This window comes from Ahaetulla prasina, chromosome 2, assembly GCF_028640845.1.
Source record: "Ahaetulla prasina isolate Xishuangbanna chromosome 2, ASM2864084v1, whole genome shotgun sequence".
In the NCBI taxonomy this organism is placed as follows: domain Eukaryota; kingdom Metazoa; phylum Chordata; class Lepidosauria; order Squamata; family Colubridae; genus Ahaetulla; species Ahaetulla prasina.
The window spans coordinates 108954261-108979897 of record NC_080540.1 but is presented as its reverse complement, the minus strand read 5'-3'; the positions used below and the strand labels follow the sequence as shown (position 1 = coordinate 108979897).

At 39.6% G+C, this 25637-nt stretch overlaps 1 protein-coding gene across 1 annotated transcript in view; it reads right to left on the bottom strand.

Moving 5' to 3' along the window:
- Positions 1-1799: 1799 nt before the first annotated feature.
- LCP2 (lymphocyte cytosolic protein 2) overlaps positions 1800-25637 on the bottom strand; it is a 52754-nt gene continuing 28916 nt past the window's right edge. The window contains exons 7-21 of the mRNA XM_058167875.1: positions 24903-25095; positions 23322-23428; positions 21920-21983; positions 21450-21524; positions 19855-19877; positions 19742-19761; positions 19539-19643; positions 18480-18510; positions 16087-16099; positions 14801-14969; positions 9990-10030; positions 8719-8840; positions 6537-6614; positions 4510-4665; positions 1800-4123 (exon numbers count right to left, since the gene is read on the bottom strand). Of these exons, the coding sequence (XP_058023858.1) occupies positions 4001-4123; positions 4510-4665; positions 6537-6614; positions 8719-8840; positions 9990-10030; positions 14801-14969; positions 16087-16099; positions 18480-18510; positions 19539-19643; positions 19742-19761; positions 19855-19877; positions 21450-21524; positions 21920-21983; positions 23322-23428; positions 24903-25095 (1320 nt within the window). The 3' untranslated portion in view covers positions 1800-4000. The remainder of the gene's footprint in view (positions 4124-4509; positions 4666-6536; positions 6615-8718; positions 8841-9989; positions 10031-14800; positions 14970-16086; positions 16100-18479; positions 18511-19538; positions 19644-19741; positions 19762-19854; positions 19878-21449; positions 21525-21919; positions 21984-23321; positions 23429-24902; positions 25096-25637) is intronic.

Genomic DNA, 25637 nt, shown 5'->3' with positions numbered 1-25637 from the left:
CCACTTCAAGCCTGCACCGTACTCCCTCGATCTTGGGCTTTGTGAAAATCTTCTTTCCACTTTGGTTGAGGCGCGCCTATAATGACAGTCGTTTGGTTAGACTTCGCGCTTTCTTGTTTGAACCAATCGCGGGCCGCCTTTCCGGTTCCGCTTTGATTGGCCGATTTGAATTTTCGGCGGAAGGTTGGGCCGCTCTGCAAACCTGAGCTAAGTGTCCTTTCTTCCCACACCGCCGGCATGTTGCGTCTTTAAACCTGCAGCGTTGGCGCTGATGCTGCCCTCCGCAGCTTCCGCACTCGCCACGGTCCTCAGTGTCGCTTTCGGTCCGCAGACCCTTCCTCATCTCGCCTCACCTTCGGATTCGGACTGAATCTCCTCCTGGTGTACTGGCGTTGGCTTTGCGCCGCCTTGGATTGAAGAGGCTTTGCAGAGTCTCTGCTGCTTTAGTAGACATTTCGTGTGCTCTGGCCTCGCCCAGAGCGGTGGCTAGTGTCAGGTTGCTCCTGGCTAGCAGTCGCCGCCAGAGGCGGATGTCCTTGACCCTCGGATGAGTTGCTCGAGTAGCACTTCGCCTAAGTCTCGGTATCCGCAGTCCTTGGACGCCTTCTTAAAGCGGCCATGTAGTCACCGGCGGACTCGCCTCCATCTGTCTACGTTCTCCGAATTCAAACCGCTGCACGTATTTGGACGGCGCCGGTGCGAAATGGTTCTTCAGCAAAGTCTGCAGAGTCGGCCACGATACCGATTGTATCGGCGTTGGCTCTGCCAGGGCTTCCGCAATCTCGATTACCTCCGGCCCGCAATGGCTTAGGAAGTAAGCCCGCTTGCGGTTATCAGGATCCTGTAGTTCGTTGGCTTCTAGAAAGCTTTCAAACGGGTCATATATGTTCCCATTTCTCCTTGCCGGGTTGTACGGTGCGGGTGGCGTGTTTGCCATTTCCGCTTCTGCCCTGAGTTTGCTGGGTTCGGGACTAGCGTGCTTCAGCTCGGTTCTGGTTCTCCTTAGCCTCGAGATCCCACCTCGCCGCCAATGTTAAGTTCGGGAAGTAACGAGGCTGGAGACCAGGGTAGTGACAACAGCTCTTTAATATAGGGTGAACCCAGCAACAGGCTGGGGGAAAAACCTCTCCTTTTATACAGTTCTGCTGGAGGCTTCGTCCAATCAGCAACGTGCTGATTTCCCGCTCAAATATTTAAAGGCACAACTGTTAATACATAACAAGTTCGAACATAAAAACTGAATATTATTTTTGCTAGCGTCTCTCCGGTAGTTTTGTTGTCTAAAACATCAATATTTAAAATGGTTAAGTGAAAGGGAACTTTACTGATTTCTTAATGGTCTCTTATCATAATGTCCTTTAAAATATTTCTGTGAATATGTTTATAATTGAGTATCAGAAGTTAGAAATATAATTTTTTAAGCTTGAGCTACTAAAATATTGATATATAAGCTGGCATCACATAAAAATGCTTTTGGCATTTTCTTCTTCTATTTACTTTTTACCAACATTTTATATGAAAGCAGTGGGTTTGAATTGCATATGAGCAGAGAGAGAGAGAAAGAGATTAAAAAAAAAAAGACTTGAATCCTCTGTTTAAGATAATATTTCTGTATTGTGAAAAAAGACCCAGCATATATTGATGCAAAATAATATTTTTTCTGGACATAAAAGCCATGCCTATTTTCAGATTATATAAACACCAGTATACATTTCTTGCTATGTATTTGTTTATTTAGATAAATAATCTAATAAATATTCAATATTGTTTCAATAAGAATGATAAAATATTTTGATTTTTATATTCTTAATTTGGAATGTTTAGTTGTTAAAACAATTGTGTATTAAATAAAATTGACCTGTATAAATGCAGCTGTTCATAGGTAAATATTTCATAATTATTTTCCTGGATAAAAAAAAGAAGAAGCATACAATCCATTTCATCGAAATATTTTCTGTTGAGGTAGAAGGGGGTTCATTCATCATTCATCAGAAATATCAGATTGCTTCTTGCTCGGGACAATGTGACCAAACCACTGAGGGCTTGCACTAATGGGTCCCTTTCCCTCTTTTACTCCTGTGCTCAGAAATTTTTACTCCTCCCCCCAATCATAACTTGTTATGAGGTTGATTTTAGTCATGATTTATTTAATATAGAAAGCGTCAGACTGTTCCATAATTAGTTTTAATCACATTTAATAGTGAATTTTTATTTCATCTAAATGAATAAACTAGAGACAAAGGCCTCCAAATGTATCTTAGACAAGAGGAAGTCTGTGGTTCCTTGTAATTTCCTGACACAATAATCAATATGCTTTGGTGTGATGTTCAAATGTTCATGTTATTTTAGGTTGCCCTCGCACATATGTGCTAGTTGTTCCCAACTCTAGGGAGTGGTGCTCATCTCGCTTTCAAAGCAGAAGAGCCAGCACTGTCCGAAGACGTCTCCATGGTCATTAGGCCTCCACTAGTCATTAGCATGACTAAATGCCTAAAGCACACAGAACGCTGTTACCTTCCCACCAAAGGTGGTCCCTATTTTTCTACTTGCATTTTTTTTACGTGCTTTTGAACAGCTAGGTTGGCAGAAGCTGGGACGAGTAACGGGAACTCACCTCGTTATGCGGCACTAGGGATTTGAACCACTGAGCTGCCGATATTTTAATTGACAAGCTCAGGGTCTTAGCCACTAAGCCACCATGTCCCTCATTTAAAATCTTGTTATAATAAACTTGTTATTTTAGATAAGGTAAGAATATACAAGCTTTACACTGCAACAGGCAGATCAAAGATTCAAAGATTCACTCTTCTACTATAATAAAAAATTAAAATCTTAATATTCTGGTACTGTTCAAGAAGAATATAATGAACGGATTTGTTGACTAAATGGTTTGTTTAAGTCACTAAAATATTATTTTCAACAAATCAACCCATTCTACCCAGTCTATCATCTTTGCATTTTGTAAGATACATTATGAAATGTCCGCATTAAAAATTCAGTGTCATTTCAACTTCTTTAATAGTATAAAAAATGAGAACGGTTCTTCAGTTTAAGTTGTTTAAGTAAATAATATGTTAGGAAAAAATACAATCCAGACAAATTGCCATGACAGTTTAATAAAAAATATACTTCTTAATAAGTCAGACTGGCAATTAATTAAAATTAAAGGTAATTTAGATAATAATAACAGATTGACAAAGTTGGAAGTAACCTTGAGGTCTTCTAGTCCCCTGCTCTTGCAGGAAACTATACCACTGGGTGTAGGGTTTCCTATACCCAGATTGAATGATTGGTACAGAAATAAATTTACATTTCATGGTTCGAAGACCGATAAAAAATAAAAACATTTATATTATGAGAAGTCATAATATACAATAGCTTTGTTAGAAAAATACAAATAAAGACTGCAAGAGGAAACAATCAGTTCTTTAACAAATATTTAAGTAGAAAATGACCACACAAATATCCTTTGACTCTTAATTATCACAATTAACCAGTGCTATCCTATATGGAACTCAATAAACAAGTTTTCACTAAGAACAAACATTAACAGGCATGCATATGCATTCCTCATGATAACATCAGGAAATATCTGTTAAACTATTCTTGAATGAATCTGTTACTAAAACTTTATATGGAAAATGTATATAGAACTATTGTTTAGAAGACTTCATCTTGAAAAAAAAATCCAGTAATAATAAAACAGTCTACAGAGTATATTTTAATCAACGGATATAACACATATAATTTTTTCAGTGAAAAATGAATGTGCTTAACAGCTTTCATACCAAGAGGGGTGGGTGGGAGGGAGGGAGAGATAATATATTAGCAACCTTTATGGTACAATATGAAAAAACAGATAAGAAATTATCTCAGTTCATCCAATGCAAATTGATAACTCCTGTAATATGAATGTAGAGTTCATCCAACACAGATCAGTTGCTCCTCTAACTTAAAAGACCGAGTTGAGCTTGAAGTTGAGCTTCATGCATTTTTGCTTCTAAAGATTTCCAGCAGCATATGTTAACATGCACTGCTTCTTTGAGCATCGGTCTTTTCCATCTATCAGCAGAAGGGGCATTCGTTTGAAGTAATCAATAATGTCAGTCACCGAAGTGAAGTCCTGTGTGATTTGCAAAATACCTTTCAGTTATTTTTGTGACAGAAAAAAAAAAGTTAAAAAAACTTCATTTTGCCTACTTTGCAATAATTTCATTTTATAGAATTATTTAGTTGAGGACAGATCAACAGATCTTTATTTAGTTACTAATATTTTTATAGAAATATTAGAAGATGTGGAGAGATCTGGCTCATTGAATAGCCAAGATTTGGATATCCTTGAATGGATAACATCATCATTTTTATAGATTTGATTCTGCTCAGTTAATATATACAGATTTTGTAGAACATCTGAGGGAGGAGCAATTTGACTGACTTAGAAAGTCTTACATTTAATAATCTTTCATAGTGGAAATATTACGGAGTTAAGAGAATGACACCACAGCATACCTCGTTTCCTTTCAAGCTAGTTCCCAAGAAGTAGACCTGAGTCTCTTGTTGATAACGTATCTGGATATTGTAAACTTTGTTGTGGTAAAGCACCATTAGAACATACGGCTGCGTAACTGATTTTTTGGAGCTGTCTCTTACTAAAAATGAACCATCCTAAAAAAATAACATATGAAAACATTTTTGAGAAAAGATATCATTGCAACAGCTTTAAAATTAAAAATACATAAATAACTGAGATAAATTTTGATTGCATTTTTAAGCAGTTAGCAATTTCCTTATATACTATAATGTATATAATCTTATATACTTATGTATGTACTAGAGTTTCTCAACCTCAACAACTTTTAAGATGTGCGGATTTCAGCTCCCAGAATACCCCACCGGCATTTATTTATTTTTATTTTATTAAATTTTTATTTTATTAAATTTTTATACCGCCCTTCTCCCGAAGGACTCAGAGCGGTGTACAGCCAGAAATAAAATACAAGATATATATAATTAAAAGAAATTAAAATATAGCAATTACTAAACAGCTGATAGTTAAAAATGAATTTAAAATTTAAAATATTAATAAAACCCCAATATAAAATCAAACTATTATGCCAGTCCCGCTTGAGTAAATAAATATGTTTTTAGCTCACGACGGAAGGTCCGAAGATCAGGCACTTGACGTAGGCCAGGGGGGAGTTCATTCCAGAGCGTCGATGCTCCCACAGAGAAGGCCCTACTCCTGGGGGCCGCCAGCCAACATTGTTTGGCGGACGGCACCCTGAGGAGACCCTCTCTGTGAGAGCGTACGGGTCGGTGGGAGGCATACGGTAACAGCAGGCGGTCTCGTAAGTACCCGGGTCCTAAGCCATGGAGCGCTTTAAAGGTGGTAACCAGAATTTTGAAGCGCACCCGAAAGACCACAGGAAGCCAGTGCAGACAACGGAGCAGTGGTGTTACGTGGGAGCCTCGAGCGGCTCCCATTACTACTTGCGCAGCTGCATTCTGGACTAACTGCAGCCTCCGGGTGCACCTCAAGGGCAGTCCCATGTAGAGAGCATTGCAGTAATCCAGCCGAGACGTAACCAGAGCATGAGTGACTGTGCATAGGGCATCCCGGTCAAGGAATGGGCGGACCAAGCGAACTTGGTAAAAGGCCCTCCTGGAGACGGCCGCCAGATGTTCATCAAAGGACAGCCATCCATCCAGGAGGACGCCCAAGTTGCAAACCACCTCCTTTGGGGCCACTAACTCGCCCCCAACAGTCAGCTGCGGGTGCAGCTGACTGTACCGGGGTGCCGGCATCCACAGCCACTCCGTCTTGGAGGGATTGAGCTTGAGTCTGTTTCTCCCCATCCAGACCCGTACAGCTTCCAGGCACCGGGACAGCACTTCGACCGCTTCGTTGGGGTGGTCCGGGGTGGAAAAGTATAGCTGAGTATCATCAGCGTACTGATGATAACTCACCCCGAAACCACTGATGACCTCACCCAGCAGCTTCATATAGATGTTGAACAGGGTAGGCGAGAGAATCGACCCCTGAGGTACTCCACAAGTGAGGCACCTCGAGGACGACCTCTGCCCCCCTGTCAACACCGTCTGCGACCGGTCGGAGAGATAGGAGGAGAACCACCGATAAACGGTGCCTCCCACTCCCAATCCCTCCAACCGGCGCAGCAGGATACCATGGTCGATGGTATCAAAAGCCGCTGAGAGATCTAATAGGACCAAGGCAGAGGAGCAACCCCTGTCCCTGGCCCTCCAGAGGTCATCCACCAACGCGACCAAAGCAGTCTCCGTGCTCTAGCCGGATCGGAAGCCGGACTGGAACGGGTCTAGATAGATAGCTTCCTCCAGGTGCCGGGGGAGCTGCCATGCAACCACACTCTCTACAACCTTCGCCAGAAAGCGAAGGTTGGAGACTGGACGGTAATTTCCCAAAATAGCTGGGTCCAGGGCATGAAACCTAGACCTCTTAAATATGCTGAGGTTGAAAAATACTGATCCATACACACAATAATCATTGAAATCTTTACCTGGTTTATATTCCTAAGTGCAACTTCTGCATCTGACCGGGTGATATCAGCAGCATACCACTTCTGATTTTGTTGACCCTGATGATCAGTCAGCCAAATGAAAAAAGAAATGGAAAAAAATGTGTTTATTATCATAAACATGGAGGTGGAATTTTGAACGTATTTAGGAAATCATACAGATCATTTAAAGTCCCGAAAGTATTCAACTGCTGGGACTTAATTTTGCTTAAGTTGTTAAATATGTATGTTTAATGTAAATAAACAAATTATATTACATCTTCTTGAAAAAAATTTGTTTATCCTTCATGGCTTTTGGATGCCATTCTAAAATATTTTGCACCTGCCATGCATTTACTTAATAATACTTCTATGCAATTGTCCAAATTCTGTCTTAAGATAAAATTACCACCTAGTATTTGGAACTTTTAGCCATATCCAGAGGTATTTCCTTCATCTTCTCTCCCTGCTACAATTTTTTCTTCGCTTTCTTTCTTTATTCATGGCAGAAGTATCATGATTAAAATAAGGCATGCTACACAGCATAACATTTAAAATATAAAATGCAAGATTAAAATATGTACAAGTTAAACAGATCTTGCCCAGAAATTAGCAACATTAATTGCATCTCACTGCCATGAGAGCCTCAAGTGTACACTAATCACAAAGCACAGGTATACATATATGTTGTTGTCTGCCTGTCATCACAAACGCAAGGGCAGAAGCCATCAGATAGTCCTATTTGTTCAGAATATCTCTGATTCTTCTTGTTCCCGTACGTAGTTTAATCAACAATTTCCATACTTCCCAGCTTTTGCCAGACCTTGTTTTTGCTTTGCTTTGTCTTAAGTCCTTGCTTAAGGGTCTATACAGATGTTCTGCATATTTTCTTTCTAATACAGGTAGTCCTCGATTTACAACAGTTCATTTAGTGACCATTGAAACTTACAACATCCCTGAAAAAAGTGACTTATGTTTTTCACACTTAACAACCATTGCAGCATCCCCTTGGTCACAAGATCAAAATTTAGATGCTTCGCAACTGGTTCATATTTATGAAGGTTGCAGTATTTCGGGGTCATGTGATCCCCTTTTGCAATCTTCTGACAAGCACAAACAATGGGGAAGCCATAGACACTTAACAACCGTGTTACTAATTTAACGATCGTAGTGAGTCACTTAACAACTGTAACAAGAAAAGTTATAAAATGGGGCAAAACTCACTTAACAAATGTTTCATTTAGCAACATAAATTCTGGGCTCAAATTCTGGGTAGTAAGTCAAGAACTATCTGCATATAATACAATTTATACAATTTATAATACTTCTGCCTGGCAAGCTAATATTATAGTGTTTATAAAAGCAAAGAATGAGGAAAGCAATAGAAACAGTGGGGAAAATCTAAGTTTAAAAAGTTGCAGTTTAAATCAAGAGGGGTGTTAATTTGACCTGAGTTTGGATTGTGTATTCTCTTGCATCATGTCTAACCCACGATTAGACAGGGTCAAGACATTTTTAGCTGTGTTAGCTTTTTTACTTTTCTAATTACCAATGATTCCTTGAGGTTTATCAAATATGTTAGCTAACTGCTAAATTAAAATATTATCCATTTATTTTTGGATTGCTATAATTCTATGCCGCCATGGAATTTGCTGTCCCCATTGCTGATTTCCTTTGCCTGTGTTTTAGTCTCCCTCCCCCACCAATGATGGTGTCTTGATTTCATGTGTGCAGGGCATGTTAAGCAAAATGATTGGTTAAATCTGGTTTATTTTTTTCTGGAGTAAACAGCTGGCAAGAACCTATCCACCAATCATGATAGTGAATATGTGACTGGATGGGCATATGCTTTCGGGGGAGGGCATGTTTTGCCTCTTACAGATCTAGTTCCCACCTCTGCAGGCTACAGATATTATAGAAAAGCTTCTACTTTGTGTAGAGGGAATTATATGACAAGTTTCTTTACACGTTTTCCTACAAGGCTTACTTTTATTTTATTTTGAATAATAGAAATAGCTACCTTCCTGCTGGTCTTTATCGTTGACTTCAACTTGCCTTGACCTTAACTTATCTTACCTAACATCTCATGTCCATATACTGTTCCCTTGATTTCATATGTATCAGCTGGATCTGAGATTCTATTGAGTAAATCACTTACATGTTCCAGTATTTAATTTTTGTATACCTTATGACTTTGTTCCACTCTTTCATTGTCAGCTTTAGGAAATTCTGCATTTGGTTTATTGGGAATTGGTAATGGTGGTCTGCCATCTGCTGGGGTTTTCGAAAAGGTTCTGGAGAGATTACCTTAAATGTATTTAGAAATTAAAGTTAGCCCACTGAATTCATACTGAGATATAGTTGAGGAATCTATTTTGAGTGAACCAGATGTACATCATACTGACACCAAGATTTAGATTAATGCTGTTTTGCTGTCAATCTAGTATACAAAGTGATTAAAAACAGACTATATTACTCACAAACTTTCACTCACAAATACATTGATAGCTTGCTAGAGATGAAAAAATTCCCAAAATTTTCCATTTGTAAAATCCACCACAGATGTTCTCTTTCACTGTAATATACAGTATATACAGATGTTACTCCTCTATCTGGTGCCAGCAGAGTAGAAGCAGCAAAAACAACAGTGGTGGGTTTCAAATTTTTTTACTACCGGATCTGTGGGTGTGGCTTGGTGGGTGGGGCGTGGCTTGGTGGGAGTGGCAGGGGAAGGATACTGCAAAATCCCCATTTCCTCCTGATTAGCTGGGACTTGGGAGGCAGAGAATAGATGGGGGCGGGGCCAGTCAGAATTTGTACTACCGGTTCTCCGAATTACTCAAAATTTCCGCTACCAGTTCTCCAGAACTGGTCAGAACCTGCTGAAACCCACCTCTGAAAGACAAGTAGATAATGTACAGTGCTAACTGGTTATATAGTGCAGGGTAGATTATTTGTTGATCTTGGCTTCCACTGGTACATGTGCATCTCCTTACTTTTATTACTCTACCCTAAATTATGATTTATCATTCTTTATATATGTGAAATGTCGCCACACACATTTTAAAGGGCCACCTTAATTGCTCATATATTTAATAGCCATATTTATTGGCATGTACAGTAGCTATATGCATCCCCATCACTGTGTAATTATACCACTAGTTCAGATCTAGAACAAAAGGCAATACATGAAGTTGTGCCTGATTTGCAAGTATGGGAAGTTACAAAAAAGCATAGTGAAAATTGTTAGGTGAATTTACATTTCTGTTTTTCTTTCATGTCATTAATTTATTTGTCCCATTCCTTTATTGTGACGCACAGATCATTGATGCTTTATAATACAAATATGTTATGGTTCTCCAACTGATAAGATTTAATGAAATACTAGATTTCAGTATCTGTAGATTATCTCAAAATGCAAGCTTGACATTCATAAAATATTTCTAAAATACATACTTGGCAGAAGATGTGTTGGTAATGATGCACTTGAGGGAACGCTATAATGAAAACAAGGACTGATTAGGATACACAGATGAATTCTGTTATAGTAAGTATCCTCTTAATCAACAGCTATATGAACGGTAGAAGTTAAGTTTTGCTGCCCCCCTTTTTTTATAATCTTCACTATATTTAAACCAGAAATTGCCTTTATTGCAATCCTTTATTCTAGAATTCTTGCAAGCAACTAATATTTCCAATACTTAGAGTAATCTAAGGCAAATTCTAATGCTGATAACATCTTAGGAGCTCTAGATGCATCTGGATCATGTCAGAAAGACAAGAGATGTTTTAATGGAATATATTACCATTTTAGTTTTAGGTAATACACATTCCTTTTATAATAACTAAAATAATTTAGAGACTTGATTGGCAAAAAATTGGTTAAACTTTTTAAAATTTATCAATTCCCTAAAGATCTGTGCAAAACCAGGCACACGATAAAGCCTTTCCACTCCAACAACATTGACTGAAATGACCTCAAAAGAATAATAATAAATAATAATAATATTTTAATTTGTATACCGCCCTTCTCCCGAAGGACTCAGGGCGGTGAACAGGCAGATAAAATATAAATACACACAATAATTAAAAACATCCCTTAAAAAACTAATTTAAATGCCCAAATGTTAAAAAACATACTCCCCCATAAAATCACAAAATTTAAAAAACCCATCCAATAAAGATAAAAATCAGGCTAGTCCAGCCATACGAAATAAATAAGTTTTAAGTTCGCGGCGAAAGGTCCTAAGGTCAGGTAATTGTCGAAGTCCGAGGGGAAGTTCGTTCCACAGGGTCGGAGCCCCCACAGAGAAGGCCCTCCCCCTGGGGGCCGCCAGTCGACACTGTTTGGCTGACGGCACCCTGAGGAGTCCCTCTCTGTGGGAACGTACCGGACGATGGGAGATAGAGGCCGGCAGTAGACAGTCCCGTAGATAGCCCGGTCCTAAGCCATGGAGCGCTTTAAAGGTGGTAACCAATACCTTGAAGCGCACCCGGAAAACAACAGGTAGCCAGTGCAGTCTGCGCAGGATAGGTGTTATGTGGGAGCTCCGAGCCGCTCCCTCAATAACCCGCGCAGCCGCGTTCTGAACTAGCTGAAGTCTCCGGGTGCTCTTCAAGGGGAGCCCCATGTAGAGAGCATTGCAGTAGTCCAGGCGAGAGGTAACGAGAGCATGAGTGACTGTGCATAAGGCATCCAGGAAGGCGGATCAGGCGAACCTGATAAAATGCTTTCCTGGAGATGGTTGCCAAATGGTCTTCAAAGGACAACCGACCATCCAGGAGCACGCCCAAGTTGCGTACCTTCTCCATCGGGGCCAATGATTCACCCCCGACAGACAGCCGCATCTGCAGCTGACTGTACCGAGGTGCCGGCATCCACAGCCACTCCGTCTTGGAGGGATTAAGTTTGAGCCTGTTCCTCCCCATCCAGACCCGTACGGCTTCCAAACACCGGGACAGCACTTCGACAGCTTCACTGGGGTGGCCTGGGGTGGAAAAGTACAGCTGGGTATCATCAGCGTACAGTTGGTATCTCACCCCAAAGCCACTGATGATCTCACCCAGCGGCTTCATATAGATGTTGAACAGGAGGGGTGAGAGAATTGACCCCTGCGGCACCCCACACGAGGCACCTTGGAGTCGATCTCTGCCCCCCTGTCAACACCGTCTGCGTCCGGTCAGAGAGGTAGGAGAAGAACCACCGATAAACGGTGCCTCCCACTCCCAACCCCTCCAACCGGCGCAGCAGGATACCATGGTCGATGGTATCAAAAGCCGCTGAGATGTCTAATAGGACCAGGGCAGAGGAGTAACCCCTATCCCTGGCCCTCCAGAGATCATCCACCAGTGTGAACAAAGCTGTCTCCGTACTGTATCCGGGCCGGAAGCCGGACTGGAACGGGTCTAGATAGACAGCTTCATCCAGGTACTGGGGTAGCTGACATGCCACCACACTCTCTACAACCTTCTCCGTGAAGCGAAGATTGGAGACTGGCCGGTAGTTCCCTAAAACAGCTGGGTCCAGGGAAGGCTTCTTGAGGAGGGGTCTCACCACCGCCTCTTTCAAAGCCGCGGGAAAGACCCCCTCCCGCAGAGAAGCATTTGTAATCCCCTGGAGCCAGCCTCGTGTCACCTCCTGAGTAGCCAGTACTAACCAGGAGGGGCACGGATCCAGTAAACATGTGGTGGCGTTCAGCCTACCCAGCAACCTGTCCATGTCCTCGGGAGTCACGGGATCAAAGTCATCCCAAACCACCTCAACAAGACGGGCCTCAGAACCCTCGCCTGGATCTACCCAATTTTGATCCAATCCGTCCCGAAGCTGAACGATTTTGTCGTATAGATAACCATTAAACTCCTCGGCACGCCCTTGTAGGGGGTCCTCCCGCCCCTCCTGTTGAAGGAGCGAGCGGGTCACCTGAAACAGGGCGGCCGGGTGGTTATCTGCCGACGCAATGAGGGAGAAACGTAGGAACGCTTCGCAACCCTCATTGCCACTAGGTAGGTCCTACTATAGGACCTAACTAGTGTCCGGTCAGCCTCAGAGCGGCTGGATCTCCAGGCACTCTCTAGGCGTCTTCTCCGGCGCTTCATCTCCCTCAGCTCCTTGGAGAACCAAGGAGCTGGTTGAGACCGACGCCGGGTCAGAGGCCGCAAAGGCACGACACGGTCCAAAGCTCCAGCCGCGACCCGTTCCCAGGCCGCAACTAGTTCTTCAGTCGAGTCATGGGCCAGGTGCTCGGGAAACGGCCCAAGCTCCATCAGGAACCTCTCCGGGTCCATCAGGCGCCTGGGACAGAACCAGCGCATTGGTTCCGTCTCCCTGCGGTGGTGGGTAGCGGTCAGAAAGTCTAGATGAAGGAGAAAATGATCTGACCATGACAAAGGTTCAACAACTAAATCATTTAAAACCAGATCATTAGACCACTGGCCAGAGATAAAAATCAGGTCTAGGGTGCCTCCCCCGACGTGGGTAGGGCCGTCAATTAACTGAATCAGGTCCATGGCCGTCATGGAAGCCATGAACTCCTGAGCTGCTGAAGATGCTACGCCGGCTGATGGCAAATTGAAATCCCCCATGACCAACAGTCTGGGGGTTTCAACTGCCAACCCGGCCAGCAACTCCAGGAGAATTGCCACAACATTGTGTCCCCAATCCCAACTCCCTTAGCCCATCCAGAAATATATCATGATTGATGTTATCAAAAGTCACTGAAAGCTCAAGAAGGACCATTCTGCTCTCAGTAGAGATCATCCATAAATGCAATAAATTCTGCTTCAATACTGTAACTAAATATGTACTGCAACTGAAATAGATCCAGATGTATTCTGGGTTCTTAGAAGCTGTGTCCTGATCAACTTCTGAATGACTTTCCCTAAAATGGGCAGCTTGGACAAAGGATCAAAATTGCCCAATTTCTGGTCCAAAGATTGAGTCCAGCATTGGTTTCTTAAGAAAGGAATGGAAGATGAACTGCTGCTATCTTCTTAGGCAGAGTTGGGATCACCATTTTACTGGGGCAGATGGTACTCTTGATTTCCAAAATAAGAGTATAGCCACTATTTTCAAATTACTATTGTTCCAGAATGAAATTTTATAGTGTGAATAAATATTAAAATTATACTTCCATTGGACATCTTTTAAATGTGCCTTGAAGCTTTTAATATGAGAAGTACAGTAGATCCATGGCTAAAACAAGCATCCAACCCTTTCTATAAAGAACATAGAGGGAGGCTGTATCTTCCTTTCCTGTTCCTATTCCGTTCTTCTTTTATGTTCTTTATAGAAACAAAGACATAATTGGCAGTCTCAGACCAATGCTAAAACATTTTAATTTGCTTGTTAGCTTTATAAACAAATAATAAATTATTATAGCCTTAGCCAGTGGCAAGCTTCAAAATTTTTTACTATTGATTCTGTGGGTTTGGCTTGGTGGGCGTAGCATGGCTTGATGGGTGTGGCAGGGGAACGATACTGTAAAAACTTCATTCCCTCCACAATCCAGGGGAAGGTTACTGCAAAATCCCCATTTCCTCCTGATCAGCGGGGCCAGTCAGAGATGGTATTTACTGGTTCTCCGAACTTCTCAAACTTCTCAAATGTCAAGGTTCCAGAAAAACCTCCTCTGCATAAAAAAACTCGAAGCCATTGTCTTTCAGAGTTCTTTACTAGCATAAGGAAACTGGCACACAATGAGTGAAATTCCAAAACTGAAACTTCCGGATTCTTTTCCCAGTTATACAAACCCCAAGAGTCCCACCCCCTTAACCCCTTTGCCGGTCACATGGTCCAACGTTCTTCCACTTTATTTGAAACCTCTCTTGCCACTCCTTCTGCAGATGTGAACACAATCCGACCTTGACCGCTTGAAGAATGTTACCATACCCCTCAACCCCCCTTCTTCCCCTCGGGGGAGAAATGTGGCAGCATCTGGAAACCTAAGGCCTAGCATGGTTTCCAGGCCTGACACACTACCAGTTCTCCAGAACTGGTCAGAACCTGCTGAAACCCACCTCTGGTCTTAGCTATTGGCTTATGGGATTCCCATTTCCGTGGAACATCTTTAGATTAAAAATCTTAAATATATTATTATGAAAGTTTCTTCTTTCAGACTACTTAACTATTAAAATGGATACTAATCTACTGTAGAGTATTAGCATAGAACATCATTATTAAAAGAATATTATTTATAGAATTAAATGATGAATAATAGTTACAGCATAAGTTAATTCTGTACTTTGGGTTGACGGTTCATTCAACCAACCTTCCTGTATGTAGATCTGTCTTCATTTTTGGTGGGAAAGGAATTATATTAGACTTAGTGGTTCTGGAAGGAAAGGTGTTGAAGGGCTGAGGTGATGGCTGTGGAACTGGCCTTTGGAGAATATCTAGTGAGAAGAGCAAAAACAAACATTTGACAAAAAAAAAATTGACTGGCTGTGAAAAAGACCAATTTCATGTTAAGGATCACTAGAAAATGGGATTGAAAATAAAAATGCTAACACTGTAATATTCTTAGCAAATCTATGGTACATATTCTTTTAGAATACTGCTTATAAGCCTGGTAGCTACTCAGAAGGGCATCCAAAATTATCTGAGGGCTCAAAGAGCTCCTCTGCAAGAAAAGGCTACAACATGTAGGACTTCTTAGCTTGGAAAATAGGCAACTGAGAAGAGACATGAGTTAGGAATATAAATAGCATGGAGAACGTGAATAGGGAGGTTTTGTCACTACCTCAAAACATTTGTTAAAAACCCATACAATAGAGCTGATTGAAAGATTATTTAAAACACACAAAATGAAATACTTCTTCACTTCATGCACAGTTAACTTGTGGAAAGAATAACCGCAAATAAACTAATCGCCTTCCTTCTTCTTAAAAAGAAATTGGAAAAATGGTGGGAGGACAGGCTTATTAGGAGCTATTGGTCTTGGAAGGTTTAAGATTAATTCTCACTTAGGAAAGCCTGCATCCAAATAGAATTTGCATTGGAGCAATGGTAAGAGTGAGGAATATATTTATCTCTTGCTGATGAGCACCCTAACGGCATCAGGTTTACTATTGTGACAAACAAAATGTTGAACTAAGCTGGGTTTGCCCTGAATGAGAAGGACTTTTTTTTAGATTTTTATCCATTCATATGAGCTATATTATATGCTGTAGCAAAATAATTATGCAAGGACAATAAGTCCTATTCATGCTTTCCACATGAACATCTAATAAGACTTCTAATAAGCCGAGTCCATATTGTTTGGCTACCACTGGCTCCAGATTTGCTAATTTCATATCAAGTGTAATTTGTTAGCATTCCTAGCATACACTGTTGTTAGCAATGTACAGTAGTGGCATCATCTTGTAAGTGGCTCAGTGCAAATTGCTTATTTCCCATGGAAAGTTTTTTTTAATTCCTTCTCCAGAGCTCTTTTTTTTTCTTGAAAAGTGTTTGGAAAGACACTTGGAAAGTGTCTCATTCTTTACTGCTAATATTTAACAGAAAACAGATTCACTGGGTATGACAATAGTAAAGTAAATATAAAACATTACGTACTGTCTGGTTCCATCTGAAAGAAATATAACATAAATCAATATTAGTGTTGCCAGTTCTTTATTGATTAACTGAAATGGTTTATTTAGAATACCAAAATAATTTGTACAAAATTTATAGACATCAAAAGTATGTATCATAGACATAGGTATGTGCATATCCATACATCCATACATGCATAAACATGAGTGACATAATAGGAATTATCTTAGAAGAGGAAAGAAATCTTTTAAGGTAGTATCCTATGTTTCTCCTTCCTTCCTTCCTTCCTTCCTTCCTTCCTTCCTTCCTTCCTTCCTTCCTTCCTTCCTTCCTTCCTTCCTTCCTTCCTTTCTTCCTTCCTTCCTTTCTCCCTCCCTCCCTCCCTCCCTCCCTCCTTTCCTTCCTCCCTCCCTCCCTCCCTTCCTCCCTTCCTCCCTTCCTCAAGCTCTCAAAGAAACACCACAAAGCTGCCTTTATAGGACTTCCCTTATTAGACACCCAGGGAAAGAGCCTTGATACAAATACAGTATTCAGAAGCTGTTGATTAAACATAAAAGATGGAAATGTTTCTTAAATCCTGGGATGAGAGATAGTACAGGTAGTCCTTGACTTACAACAGTCCATTTAGTGCTCATTCAAAGTTACAACAGCACTGAAAAAAATGACTTATGACCGCTTTCAGTTACAATCTTTGTAGCATCTCCATGATTATGCGATCAAAATTCAGATGCTTGGCAACTGGTTCATACTTATGACCATTGCAGCATCCCGGGGGTCACGTGATCATCTTTTGCAACCTTCTGACAAGCAAAGGGGGAAGTCAGATTCACTTAACAACCAGGTTACTAACTTATCAACTATGATGATTCACTTAACAACTGTGGAAAGAAATGTCGTGATATGGGGTAAAAATCACTTAACAAATGTCTCACTTAACAACAAATTTTGGGCTCCATTGTGGTCATAAGTCGACGACTACCTGTATTAAGTGGAGTCTCAGGAAAATACCCCTCTGACTGAGGTAGATGAAGGAGGAAAGGAGAAGCACAATCAGACTTGCAAGATACTTTTATTTTAGCCATTAAAGCAGTGGTGGGTTTGTACCAGTTCGCCCCGGTTTGGGCAAATTGGCGGCAGTAGTAGGCTTCGCCTACCCACCAGGATGTCATCATGGATGCTCTGCGCATGCACAGAAGGTTCTGCACATGCCCAGAAGAGCTGTGCGCAAGCACGCTCCCGATTCCAAACCAGTAGTGAAGGTAAGTGAAACCCACTACTGCATTAAAGTATCCCCCTAGACTTCCTGGGGAATTCATTTCCTGATCTGGTCTACTCAATAATTGCCCTAGCTTGCAATTATATAGGCCTTTCCCCACTGTTGGTGTTGATCTCAGGTCAGACTAGCCCTTGCATGTAAAAGGAGCCTAATGTTTACCAGCTCAGCCAAAACATTTCAATCTGCGGCTGCGCGGGTGATAGAGGGAGCACCTTTTGGCTCCCATGTAACACCCCTCCTGCGTAATCTGCACTGGCTCCCAGTGGTCTTCCGGGTTCACTTTAAGGTACTTGTCATCACCTTTAAAACGCTCCATGGCCTAGGGCCGGGATATTTACGGGACCGCCTACTGCCACCATTAGCCTCTCACCGACCAGTGCGCTCTCACAGAGAGGGCCTCCTCCGGATACCGTCAGCTAAACAATGTCGGCTGGCGACCTCTAGGGGGAGGGCCTTCTCTGTGGGGGCCCCTACCCTCTGGAATGAGCTCCCTCTGGGGCTTCGTCAACTCCCCGATCTCAAGTCCTTCCGCCGCGAGCTGAAGACGCTGCTGTTTCGAAGAGCAGGACTAGCCTGAATGTAGTTTTAAATTGGGATTTTTAAAAAAGGGGTTTAAATGAGGTTTTAAATTTGTATTTAAAAGTTAGAGCATCAATTGAATTTAACTATCTATTCTTTAGCTGTTTTTTATCTATTATATGTTTTCTGTTGTTTTTTGTCTGTGAACCGCCCTGAGTCCTTCGGGAGATGGGCGGTATACAAATATAATAAATAATAATAATAATAATAATAATAATCATCTTCAAGATGGACACCCTCTTTTACTCTCTACTCTATTCTACACTTGGCAGCATAATTTTGGGAGGTTCTGTTTTTAAATCTTCCACTGTTTGGATAGGAAGCATGTATTAAATGTATTGTTTTTTAAAAAAAACCAGATTGTTAAATGTATTGCTAATTTATCCATTAAGCTAACCATATTGGAATAGTATATTAAGGCAGCAAAGACATCCTATAAGCTAGTTCAAGGATTACTGAGACTCAAATTAGAAAATGCAAAAAAAAAAAAGATTTGTTAAATTGAGAACATGTGCAAATGACATTTTCAAAGAGAGAGATTATATATGGATATACTTACTTCTATCTGTCTTTCAAGCATCTGATTGCTCCTAAAAAACAAGTAAAATTACTAATACTTTCTGTAAGTATTATTTAATTTAAAAAAAAATGTTGATCTGTTTAAAACAATCGAATAAAAATTAAATCCCAAGTAATGGAATTGCATTATCAGTAACTAAAATGACATTTTGATTCCAAGTAATTTGTTGTTGTTCTAAACGAGGACAAGTCATTTTGGGCAAAAGAGTACAGTAGTTGCTGTTCCCTTAGGAACCTAAACAAGAAAACTGAAGTATGAAATCTCTACTTAGTACCTCTGTTTATGCAACATATTAAACCAAAATGAACCAAAGCAATTATGGTTTAATATGCAGTATGAAGTGGACATTGTGGTTTGAAAACTATGCTCTATAACTTAGTGATGGTCAATTAAATAGAGTATGATGAAAGAAACCATGCTTTAATATATTATGCATACAATTTTTGCCTATACGTTAGTGTGTATATATGTAAGCCGGTCCAACATTGCAAATTAATTTTTCAATATATACCAAAGGAATCCCTATATAGATAGTCCTCAATTTATAACAGTTTGTTTAGTGACCATTTGAAGTTACAACAGCACTGAAAAAGTGATTTATGACCATTTTTCACACTTACAGACGCTACAGCATCCCCATGGTCACATGATCAAAATTCAGATGCTTGACAACTGATTCATATTTATGACATTTGAAGTGTCCTGAGGTCCTGTGATCACCTTCTAACAAGCAAAGTCAATGGGAAAGCTAGATTCACTTAGCAATATTCTATGTGAATCATTTATATCCCTGTCTTTCCAAGTGGGCTACTGACAATGCCTATTTGCATTTCAGTCATGTAACATTCTGCTATTTATGTTAGAGCTTAAAAATCAAAATGTGGTATTCAGAGCATTTTCAAAAGAATAGAAGATACTTTGCTAGAAGTCAACAATTCCAGCAATTCCATAGAACTGTTTTCCAGAGATGTAGCCCATCAGTGCACAGCACTTGTCTAGGCTAATGCTGAATTATTTATGGTTTACAGATATAGTTACTTTGTGTGTGGTAGCATTCTTCTAGAGGAAGGACTATTTTTTTCGAATCTCTCAGTGGATGGCAGAGGAGGCTTCTGTATCTTTGCCAAGTCTTCTGCCAGAGATCTAAGAGAGAAAGAGAGAGGATTTGGGAGTGAATTTCTTCATATTATATTTCTTTGGCTAATTCTGATGATTTACTTTACAGAAAATTAAATGGTTACCTGAGCTTTGGTGTTAGAGCCTAGAAAGAAAAAAAAGCAAGGGTACATTTAAAAAAACTGAAAAAACAAGCTAAAATATTATATTTATTCACTAGAATAAAGCCATCTCTTACCACTTCAGGAAAAGCTCGTTTGCCTTAGTTGAGAAAAAAATGAAAAGAGGGAAGAACAGTTAGTTACTCATCAGTTGGACTCAGAAAACTAGACAGTGCTGCTAAGGTTACATTTAACTTTAAAAAAAAGCTGAAGGATATTACCATGTCATTATGAAGAAAACAAAAATCTAATAATGGCTTTATCTCTTATAAAACATGTTAAAATACAGGTAGTCCTCAACTTATGACCACAATTGATCCCAAAATTTAGATTGGTAAATGAGAAATTTCTTAAGTGAGTTTTGCCCCATTTTATACCTTTTTTGCCACATTTGCCACTGCCGTTGTTAAATTAGTAACACAGTCATTAGTAACACAGTTGTTAAGTGAATTCAGTTTCCCCTATTGACTTTGCTTATCAGAAGGTTGCAAAAGCAGATCACATAAGCCCGGGGCACTGCAACGGTCATAAATATGAGTCAGTACTCAAACATCCAAATTTTGATCACATGAACATGGCGATTCTGCAATGGTCGTAAGTATGAAAAATGGTCATAAGTCCCTTTTTCCAGTGCCATTATAACTTTGAAAGTCACTAAATGAACTGTTGTAAGTCGAGGACTACCTGTATTCATGCTTTACTTAGCCGTACAGCACTCCCATTTTGCTCTGTGGACAACTTGCATGTTGCAATCCCTAACTAGGACTTAAAAAGAGAATCTCTTAAATGAATCTCTTCTTGTAAGCAACATTTGGCTGGTGGAGTCCCTTGTCTCCTGTGCTTGAGGACTTGAAATCAGGATAACGCAGGGACACTGCGTTGTGAATGGAACCATCAGTCTACTGTTTCTGCAACTCTTGACAGCCCTGTTCACATTTGATTTTTCTTTTTCTTTTGTGAATTGGGATATCACCCTGCACATTAACTCTGGAGAAATGTTTTACGTCATAATTACACTGATGGCAATGTAGACGTAAATAAATCTACAATTTGGCCAGTCTGAGGCAAGTACATTATCTTAACACCAGGGGTGGTTTTTACTTCCCTTTGCTACCAGTTCGCTCACGTCTGTGCATGAGCATGCGCAGATCATATTTCATGATGTTCAGGTGAGTGGGCGGAGCCTCCTGCTGCCGCTGCTACCAGTTCGCCCAAACTGGGGCAAACCAGTAGCAACCCACCATTGCTTAACACAATCTCTTTCCTTTTTTGTACATACATACATACATACATACATACATACATACATATATATACACACACATAATGTAATATTCTCCAGAAAGGCAGCAAGAAAAGTATGTCAAAGTCATACTTGCAAATTTGCACTAACTTGGCTTCATTTCTAAATGTGAAGAAAGTTGATATTGCAGATAGTAAGTCCCCCAAAACTTTAACCTTAAACTGTCTACTGTTGACCTCACCCCATTCCTAAGAGGTCTGTAAGGGGCATGCATAAGAGCACCAGCGTGCCTACCGTCCCTGTCCTAATATTCCTAATATTCCTTTTTTACTCTTACTCTTTTCATGTATTCAAATTATGTTCATACTTTTACCTGTTATCTTATATATGCTTAACAAATAAAATAAATAAAATAAATAACATGCTCACCAGCTCCAAGGCTTTCTCTCTCAAAGGTTGGCCCAGGTCGATCCATTGGTGGTTTTTTGCTTCGATCAACTGGGGCTGGAATGAAATGGAAAAAAAAGTTTATTGGATCAGATAGCGTGCTAATATTTCTGTGCATTATTTCCAAAACTCAAAGTCCTTTTACTTATTTTTTAAATTCTAATAACAACTTCCATTCAAAAATTGGTTAAACTTAAAGAATAGCTTTAACTGTCTAAGTGGAATAGCACAATTTTGGGTGCTATTGATATCCCCTTTTTTCCTTCATAAATCAAATCAATCAATCAATCAAAAACCCTGTACAAAATAAAGTTAATTTAAAAACTCAACATACTATCATTAAAAAGAATCAAATTCAAATTAGAATTGTGGGAAGGCTGGGAAGGCAGGAGGAATATTTTATGTTTTTAATAGTGGAAAGACATTAAATGCAAGAAAGAAAGCACACTTACGTCTAAAGAGATTTGCACTTTTGTCTCTGTAACTGTCATTGCTTGAAGGAGAACTGAAAGGTGTCTGCCAAAGCACATTAACATAAATAAATAAATAAATAAATAAATAAGAATGCATTCAACAATATGGTACCTAACTTGATTTTAATTTGCTGAAATAATTTTAGATGCCCTCCAGAAGTGCCAACAAAGGTTTCAGAATGAGCAAGTAATATACAGTTATCTTCTACCTATTACAATTATCTTTTATGTCTGGATGCATATTGAAGTAGGTTAAACTATAAAGAAAAACATTCCTTTAAATTAAGATTGAGTCCGGTTGATTTCCTGTATATGCTTATTTAGGGATTTTGACAATAACATATAAAATATTTGCCTATGGCTTCTTCCACACTTTTTTCCCCATCCCCATCTAGACTATGGCCTGGCTGGTTTCTCATCCAAATATTAGCCTAACCCTGCTTTATTTTTCAAGATTAACCAAGGTTGGGTTTATTTATATTCTTTAGAATACTTTTAGTGAAGAATGCCTCTTCAACTCTGAAATGCAGAGTATACCTAAAGCATATGCAAAGCAAACAATTCAAGACAGTTTGAATAAATGTTTAATACAAATACAAATGTTATTTGTATTAAAATGTGATTAGAAAGGGGATTTTTTTAAACATAACAGTGGCACAATTAAAAATTAGAAAAGGGATAAACAATGGAAGATTATAATTTAATAAATCTGTGTATTACTATTAAAACTATATAAATTTGTTAAACACAACAAATATGATTATTAATATTTTATTGGTAGTAAAAGGAGTGACATTTAGAATTTGTAGATTGGTATAAAAATAACAAACTGAAACATTGAATAATCAAAGAACGAAAGATTATATTTTTTTTAAAAATGTGTACTACTACTAAAACTTTATAAGATTGTCAACTGTATTAAATATGAAGAATATTGTTTTATTTGTACTAAAATGTAAGACACTGTTCACACAATGATATGTTTGTTTTAAAAAAAACCTTATAATAAAAAAAGACAGTTTGATTAAACGTTGTGAGGAAGATTATACAGACATGCATACATTGCTATACAGCAGGAATGAAATGCTCCTGGTTCGAACCAGTTCGGATGAACTGGTAGTGATGGCAGTCGGAGATGTGGTGGCAGCTCGAGGATCCACCCACCTGCCTGGTCGTTGTTACTTCCTGGTTAAAACCTGTTTTTTACCCTCTGTGCATGCGCAGAGGATCTGCATGCAGAGCGCGTCCACTTCCAAACCGGTTGGAAATGTAAGTAGATTTCACCCCTGCTATACAGCATTTCCTCATGCCACTGAAGTAGGTAGCTTTCATTCTTCAAATAAATATGAAAATAAGCTATTTGAACTTCAAAGAAACATACCCCATGGACTCTGCTTCGGGATGCTCCTGGTATGGGGCTGTGGGCAGGCCTCTGTGGCGGAACAGGAGGCTGGAGAGAAGTTTTACCTCTTTCTGTTGCAGGTCTGTCTAACAGAGGCAAGGACATATATATTCAGCTCTTTTTGTTGTGTGAGCTAGGTATTTTTAAAACATATTTCTACATTGCCACAATAAACATGATTCTTAGTGACTTCTATAGGGGGGAAATATAAAAAAACACACCATCCAATATAAAAATAAAAACACACCACAATTCAAACAACATAAAAATAAAAACAGTACAATGCTGCAATATAAAAAATAGAATAACACGATAGCAATATCAAAATCAATTAGGGGAAAGCTCTCTAAAACAGCCTGGACTTTAAGAGCTTTTGAAAAGCAGCCACAAAGCACCTAACCTGATCTCCACAAGGAGGCTGTTCCAGTGGTGAAATTCATTTTTTTAAACTACCAATTCTGTGGGTGTGGCTTGGAGGGCGTGGCAGGGAAAGGATACAGCAAAATCCCCATTCCCACCCCACTCTTGGGGCCAGCCAGAAGTGATATTTACCGGTTCTATGAACTACTCAAAATTTCCGCTACCGGTTCTCCATAACCTGTCAGAACCTGCTGACTTTCACCTCTGGGCTGTTTTATAGATACAGCACTGCAATAGAAAAGTAGTTCCTGAACCTCCAGAACTAGGACGTTTGTACCTGTTTCTTCCTGTTAGATTTAGAGTCAGGCCAAACTGGTTGGAGACAGCAATTCTATAGATCCTAATGTCTATGGAGATTCTCGGTCATCCAGGTCATGGTTGTCCCAAAGATGCTTTTTCAAGAGGCAACTGAAACCAGAAAGTCCCGTTGCCTCTTGAAAAAGCACTTTTGGGATATAGATGTTAAGCTGTGAAGCGCTTTAGAGTTCAAAACAAGACATTAAATTGGATCCAAAAGGCAACCAATGCAAAGCCCTCAAAACTGGTGATATGTACTGCTAGTTTTGAGAGCTCCAGAGCAGGCTGGTGATTTTTGGACCACATGCACTTTCTGAATATCCTTTATGAGCAGGCCCCAAGTAGAGTGTATTATAGTAATCTAGATTACTATATAGTAGTATATAGTAGACTACTATATAGTAGTATAGTCAGTGGTGGGATTCAGCCACTTCACACCACTTCGGGAGAATCGGTTGTTAACTTTCTGAGCAGTTTGGCGAACTGGTTGTTGAAAGAAACCATTAGGGCAGAGAACCGGTTGTTAAATTATTTGAATCCCATCACTGAGTATAGTAGTGGTCAGGATGCATAATTTTATATCTATAGACACCTTATTTTACTTTTATATTTATATTTAGGGTGGCTTTTCAGAAACTATCAATGAATTCCATAATGAAGCTTGACAGAGCGTGCAAACATTTTAAAGAATGAATTTGAAAAAAAATATTTTAAGGAATCAGAACATTGTTGCTATTATTATTCAATGGGAAAAGTTCTCCACATCTCTTCTGTGAAATACTATATCTCCCCTCACAATTATTTGAATAATGAGCTGCTTCAAATCAGATTTCAAATAGTTACCTATGTAGTCTGAAGTGGGCGGAATTGGTTTGTGAGGAAATATAGCATTGCGGTGAATGTCCTCATCATTTGATGGAGGAGGTTCATAATCTGCATCATTTTCATCAAACCCATCTTGATCATTGGGCGTTTCATAATCAACACCATCTCCAGTCTGATTTTCATCCGGGCTTTCATAATCATCACTTTCATCCTGTCAGAACAGATGTGTCCTTTGGCCAAAACAATCTATCATTTTAAGATTACCTTGTGATGCATTCGATCACAAGCCACAACAAAAAGTAACATTTAATACACAAACATATACTCCAGAAGCTAATGATTCTATTTATAGTGATTACTCTGATGAGGCGGTAGAAAAGCTAACAATGTATTCCTTAATCTTCAAGATTATGCTTATTGCTGTGACACTACATATTTTTTTAAAAAAAATATGATATTTATATACTGCTGTCTCCCCAATGACTGATTTGAAATGCATCCTTGGTTTAGCTTTGTCAGGGAAATAAGTTGCTTAGAGAATCTGTGACAATTAGAAACTTGGTAACTTAAAGAGTGAGACACTAAATTCACTTTCTTCAAACATGTTTATCTGTCCTTGAACTGCATAATAAGTTTCACTAAAAAGTTGAATTATTCCTGATATTTTGGGGTTTTTTGAAACAAAATAATGTTCTTCAAAAAACTGGATTTATTTATAATTTTAATTTTTAGGACTGTTCATTCATGCACAAT